The sequence below is a fragment of the Notothenia coriiceps genome, unplaced genomic scaffold, assembly GCF_000735185.1.
Source record: "Notothenia coriiceps isolate Sejong01 unplaced genomic scaffold, NC01 NC01_scaffold00006020, whole genome shotgun sequence".
Classification (NCBI taxonomy): domain Eukaryota; kingdom Metazoa; phylum Chordata; class Actinopteri; order Perciformes; family Nototheniidae; genus Notothenia; species Notothenia coriiceps.
Window position 1 is genome coordinate 61,274 of NW_011338721.1, and position 6,980 is coordinate 68,253.

Consider the following 6,980-nt stretch of genomic DNA (forward strand, 5'->3'; position numbering starts at 1 on the left):
ATGTGTGTGTACGACAGACTGGAAACTGAATTCCCCCCTCGGGGATTAATAAACGTCCATCTTCTATCTTCTTGTTCTAAATTAGACCATTAAGAAACTCAAAAGCTTTCAAGAGAATCAAAATGATCAAAAATAAATGCATTTCGAGACTCAAACAACCACACAGTGAAACAAAACAAACTCGAAGAGACAATACACAACCATAGCAAGACTCAGAAGACCACAAAGAGACCCACTAACTGGAGGTCTCGATCCTATAAATGTATAAATGCTCGCTTACAAACAATATTGATTCTGATTTGTTGTGAACAAATACAGATTCAGTGCTTGCTTGATTTTGAAGAATCTGCCATTGTGAGTTTTTAGACGGACACATCTTACATTTATAGCATGAAAACAAAAACCATTTGATGTGCCGTCATTGTAAAGTGACAGTCTGAACATCCCTTTGTTCTGCAGCCCCGTCATGACAAAACACTGGGAGGCTGAGCTGGAGGCACTAAAGGGAAACAATGCCAAGCTAACGGCAGCTCTTCTGGAGTCCACAGCCAACGTCAAACAGTGGAAACAACAGCTGGCTGCCTACCAGGAGGAGGCCGAGAGACTACACAAACGGGTGAGGGACGGGGCAAAGGAATGCTCGCTGGCTTTTATTCATTCAACTCAGACAGGACAGATGTTTGGGAAGGGATGATGTGGAGTAAGGATGAGGGGAGAGATTATTGTTGGGGATAGAAGATCAGGATTCTGTTGAGTCCGTCTCTCACCATGGACCTTCATTTTAGTACTTCATCTGTTCCTTTCAGGTGACAGAGCTCGAGTGCCAGAGCAACCAAGCCCCAGTGATCAAATCCCAGAAGACTGAACTCAACCAAACCATAGAGGAGCTGGAGAACACGCTAAGGGATAAAGAAGAGGTGTGTATTTGTGTGGGGAAGTCTATACGTCTATGTTCAATGCCCTATATGTATTCTGCAAAGCCTATAAATCTGTTTTTATGTCTTCCAGGAAATGGAAAGGTTGAAAGAGGAATTGGAAAACATGAATGACCTAATGGAGCAAAAAGACACCCTAACCCAGAAACTTGAGGTGAGTGATACAAAGGGCTATTACTGATCACATGATTATCAGCACGCCTCCTTCGATCGTAGTAGTATTATTGACGGTGGTATTCAGATCCTTTACTTAAGAAAAATATTACCACCAAACTGTGAAAATAAGTAAAGTAAAAGTCCTGCATTTAAAAGGGTTACTTCAGAATGTGTTAGTATGATCAGCCACATGTAGTTGAAGTATTGAATCTAAAAGAACCCAATGCAAAACAATCTTAAAAAAATTTGAAACAATCCTCAAAATAAATTAAATAAATTAAAGAATTACTGAATTTTTTGATTGATGCCAATTTATTTTCTCCCAATCAGATATCAACTATTTTGTAGTTTAATGTATAATAAAAAAAATGTGTATCTCTTGTTTGTTTTTTTAAATCTTCATGTGTTAAGTAATTAGAAGCCAAAACTGTACACATTTAGGGCAGTAAAAAGAACAACATTTATTTTTGAATCGTGAATAGTAGAAGTATAAAGTGAGTACCACAAATTAGCTTTTAAACGTACAATACTCGAGTAAATTTACTAAGTGACATTCCACCGCTGATTGATCCCCCTCTGATTACACAAACCTGCCAACACTGCTGTCTGTGGTCCTGCAGGAGACAGAGCTGCGCAGCCGGGTGCTGGAGGAGCAGCTGTCGGGGGCCGAGCAGCGGCTGGAGGAGAACCAGGAGGAGCAGGAGAGCTTCAGGAAGAGCCTGCGGACGATGCTGGAGCTGCTGGACGGGAAGATCTTTGAGCTGACGGAGCTCAGAGACACCTTGGCCCGGCTCATAGAGGAGGCCAGCTAGAGGCGGAGCTGCCTCATCTCCACAGACAGAGCCATATGATAATTTAAACCCCCATCTCACCCACGCAGATTCTACCCACAATGCCCCAACTTCCTCCTTACCCCGCACACATCCAAACTGAGACACCACACTGCCCCAATTCTGATTCTGATCAAACAGGGCAGCTAATCCCCAGATTTACCTTGCAGGCATCAACTCCATGCCACCGCAGGCACTCCTGTAGTTCATGACACAACACAGGGACTACCTCGTCCTGCCTTCTGATTGGCTGGTGTAGGCGTGACCTTGGTTGTATTGATCTCTTTGGATGCCTGTCTTGGCATTCAGCAACTTCCCCCTAAACCCACCCACACACTTTCAAAAAGGAGTGAAACTAAAGATCTGTGCCTCAGTGCCATCTGCTGTTTGACCGGGAGAGCAGCATCACAGCTTGCAGCATCTCACACACACACACACACACACACACACACACACACACACACACACACACACACACACACACACACACACAAGCCCCTTTCCTTCCTCTCTAAACTGCCCCCCCAAGGGGAATGTTGAACTTCATGTGGAAATAATTGCTGTTAAGACTCAGAGAACTGCGCCAAAGCTGCCAAATCCCCCCAAAATATTGTCCTCTTAACTCGCAGATGCTTTGATTCCAAAGTGACTTACTGTACAGAGAAGTGCTGAACAGAGAAACAGAGAGTTGGAGCTCGGGCTGCCAGCGGAGCATCAATGGAAACAGAGAATTAAAGGACGGCTCTCAACAAAGTCGTCAGTCTTACCTATTGGCCAGGACACACAGGGCTGCTGGGAAATGAAGTTTGGTCTACTAACCTGCAATGACAGCTGTATATCCACACCCTATTTAAAAACCCCACATGATAGATGGTTATTGGATCTTCCAGAGGCATTGCTTATGCCACACAGAAATTTTAGAGGGCTTGCACCCATGTTACATTAGAGAAATTATTGTATCCAGACTGCTTCCACCGTTACACCTGACCTGTCTTCCTGCCAAACTCAGTGTGGTGTGTGTTCCCCAACAAGGCCTGACCTTCGACATAACGTGTGCCTTCAAAGCACATATGCGTGGACACATGTTTGTATATAATATGTGTGTGTGATTTGTGCTGTGAGAGAAAGGCCCTGTTTTTTGGACATCAAGGCACACACACACACAACACACACACACAACACACACACACACACACTGAGCAATACCAGACAGGCTCTTTATGACACCTCTATCTAACTCTATCAGGTACTCTACTCAGTGGACTCATGCAGATAGGTCAAAACGCAGCTCAGCTGATCCCCCCTGTCCGACAGAAAGTGAACTACTGTTGACCGCGATCCTGTGTGGCAGCCCTGTCTGGTCGAAGACGACATCGTGAAGGGCTTACAGAGTGTCATCCACGTGTTCCTAAATCTCCACCCTCAGTGAAGCTGGCCACAGATTTTCACTCCTCACGGGTGAATATAGAACTGTACTCAGTTTCTATCCTTTTTTTTTTACACAGGATATATAACACTGATGATATAATACAACTGCATAAGACAACTTTCTACTCATGACATTGTAAATGAATGGATGGATAACTCAAATGCAGTAACGCCCTGCAACGGCTTATTGTTGTGTATTAACCCACGGAAAAGTATTGCTTAGTTACTATTATAGAGTATCCAGTATGTAGGTAAACAATGAAACCTCTTCAATATATTTTTTAAATGCATACAACACAATGTAAACACATAGTGTACCAAAACTTCTGAAGCAGCTCCTGTACCGGTAAAATCCAAAACTGCATCTTTAAATCGCTTTCTTCAAAAATCATTTCTAAAAAGCTATATTCTCACATGAAATGCTGCTTATGGTATTTTTTAATTGAGCACCCTGTTTGCACTATGTTATTACACTGTTGTAACTACATTATATATCAAGAGATTTGCATTAAATACTAGCACAGCATAATTCTGTACTTCAAATATAGTAAGTAGTTACACAGGTTAATACACTGGAATAAGACCCATGTAAAGGAAGTTACCCATTTTTCTTTCTTTTGGTTAAACTTTGACAGTCGAATGACCGAGATGGAAAACCTTGATATTAATGCTATTGTTAATGAATGCCTTTGTACAGTAGTGGATAAGAAGCTTTTCATTCTCCTGTTTTGTAACTTATGGTATTTAAATGTAGGTATTATTATTGTATTTAGAGGTATGAGAAGACTGGCAATATTTTTGACTATTTAAAGTAATTTTGAACTCATGATATTAAAGAGGTACCTCAGGCTAATGATGTTTGCAGATTGGTGAGACTCGTGTGTTTGCAGGTGAAAGGATTTACCAAATGTTGGTGACAAGCAGAGACACCTGTTGGTGCTTCAGCCAAATGTAATCCTTTGTTGGGTTCGAACAAAGAAAGCCCTACCAGGTCTCTGTGAATGAGAAATGTTTTATATTCAAATACAGTGACAGCAGAATTCAGTTTTTGCACATCGCTTTTGTTCAGTTGTTGCTTTTTTAACAAAGACAATATTTACCAAATCATTAAACAATGAAACAGACAATCTAATAATTTGCTTTACAAGGTTTTATTCAAATGCAGGGGCAAGGCTGTGAATAACAATACAAAAGAAAGGTTTGATTCATGAAAACGATAGGACTAAAGGCTGAGAGATATTCCTGGAATAGTATGTTTACATGCTACTGTGTTAAAACAACTGCAACTTTAACACATCCATTATTTTTAGGCAATTCATCTGAACCCATTATCCCCCATTCACTTGTTTAATTTTTCTCTTTTTTGATATTGCACTTGTCAAGTGTCTGACTGCCTTATTCAGACAGCGGGTCATATTGTCAGCATGTGTCCCGTCTGCATAGGAAACTCAGAAGCAAACACACATTTGGCTGGAAATCTTTCTGAAACAATAAAAACAGGATAAAAATGAAGCCATAGAATGAAATGTAAAATTACAGTTTGCTGAAAAACACGTGTTGAGGTTATTTATAGACAAAGATCAGTGTTAAACATCAGTACGGTGATGGATAGGTGATTCACGGCAAACGTGTCACATGCTGAGCCCAGTTTCCCAAAAGTGTAAAGCACATTGTTACTGATTGTTTAGTGAAGCAGCTTAAACCTTTGCGCTAACATAGTTTGGGAAACGGCCCCGGTCGATAAAAGTCACATCAAGTCAGGTGAAGTGTAGGCTAAGCTTAATTTAATAGTTAGGGTTAGTTCTGTCTCATGCTACATGATGGTAGCACCATGAACGAGCAGAAGAAGAGATGTGCCTCAGGTTAGCTCTGCCAGGAAAATAAAAGACTCCTCGACATTGAACTATTTTCAAGCTGCATGAAGTGACACATACTTGCAAGTCGCTTTTTTCTACATTGGCGCCTGCTCTCAACACAAGAACAAGAGCAAAAGCACAAATGAAAGCTGTTTGACACAGTGCATGCTGACAGTGTTTCAGACTAAGAGCTTAGTCGATGAATTCACATGGCTTTGCTTCTTCTTGATGTTAGCGTGAATTCCTCTGAAGTATCCCATGGTCCTCTCTTACCGACCTTCCATGACTTCTATACATGTTGTTCAGTGGTTTAAAACATCTACTACAGACACAATGTTTCACCAGTGATTATAAAACAAGTTGTTACTGTACATAAAAAGTGATACATAATTCATACTATATATATCATGAAAGTGCTGAAAACTTATTTTAAGGAAAGAAAAAAGTAGAAGTAAAAGCTGTAAAATCACTTGGCCAGTAAAACGTGTGTGCACATGTTGGCTGTTAGTGAGTGAGTACATGCGTGCATGAGCATGTTTTCACTTCCAGCTCTGTGAGTAACAGGCCTCCTACTGTGTGCTTCTGCCCACTGAGTGCAGAGAAAATAAATTAGAAGAGAGAAAGTGAATAAGATGGTAGGCGAAACCACATCCATCACAGCTGCCTGCTCCACAGCCCACAGTGACTCCCCGCAGAGAGAACCCAGCCTCCCCCAGACCATCCATCATTCAAACAAGTGCAAACGGTTTCTCAGCTCTGCCGTGACTATCCCACATACTAAGTTCGCAAACCACCAACCCACGTCCGCCCTCACTTTACAACAATGACTGACACTAAGCACGACCTCCACCTCGCTAACTCTGCAGGGGACCCTTCAACCGGTCCCCTCCCACGCTAGGTGACCAGCTTCTGCTCAAAAACGTTGGTAGTTTCAGCACCAAATGATGAACCTCCATATCTCCCACCAGCCTGGCCGCATGCTGCAGTGGAACAGATGGGTCGATATATATTCCCTCACCCAGAGATGGGCTGAGAATTGGGGGTAGTGAAGGTCGGAAGAGGACAGAAGCGGGGGTGGGGATCGGAAATGGTGCGACGGACTAAAGGATTTATGGTCTTTGTGCAATGTCAGATTAGACGAGCAGCGGTCATCATACAGCCGGACACTAACACACCCACATGTGACGAGGAAAAACCAACTGTGCAGAATACAGTCGTGTGATTCCTTCACGGTACACTGGTTTGGTAACAGTAGTAGAGAGTGTCAGCAGACGTGATCGTGTAATAGTTCACCATCGACTCTTGTTTTCAATCCCTCACATGACACACAAATAATCAAACATACCCTTTACATATTTGTGTGACAGTCATTTCTAATGCTATGGGGCGTGTGGAAGAAAATCAAACACCTCACAGCACTATGAGGTTTTCACAAATAACTACCATTGCATTGTTTTGGTGTCAAATGTGCTATTTGCAATTTCTAAAAGTTAATGTAGTCAGTAGCCAGTTACATGGCTATTCAACATTATGATCTGATTACTGAAATAAAACCACAGTAACATATTTAGTAATAAAAACACAGAAGTCCTTCATGATGTTGAATGTTAGAGCATTTGGTGATCTTGAGCATGACTCAGGCCCCGGCATAGTCACTGGGTAGGTACCTGTGTGTGTGTGTGTGTGTGTGTGTGTGTGTGTGTGTGTGTGTGTGTGTGTGTGTGTGTGTGTGTGTGTGTGTGTGTGTGTGTGTGTGTGTGTGTGTGTGTGTGTGG

General features: G+C 42.0%; 1 protein-coding gene across 2 annotated transcripts in view; it reads left to right on the top strand.

Moving 5' to 3' along the window:
- Nucleotides 1-6,937, top strand: part of homer1b (homer scaffold protein 1b) — a 29,770-nt gene extending 22,833 nt beyond the window's left edge. For both annotated transcript variants that reach the window (XM_010768766.1, XM_010768765.1), the window contains 4 exons: nucleotides 460-616; nucleotides 807-917; nucleotides 1,009-1,089; nucleotides 1,712-6,937. In XM_010768766.1, coding sequence (XP_010767068.1) covers nucleotides 460-616; nucleotides 807-917; nucleotides 1,009-1,089; nucleotides 1,712-1,903 — 541 coding nt within the window. In that variant the 3' untranslated portion in view covers nucleotides 1,904-6,937. The remainder of the gene's footprint in view (nucleotides 1-459; nucleotides 617-806; nucleotides 918-1,008; nucleotides 1,090-1,711) is intronic.
- Nucleotides 6,938-6,980: the final 43 nt, after the last annotated feature.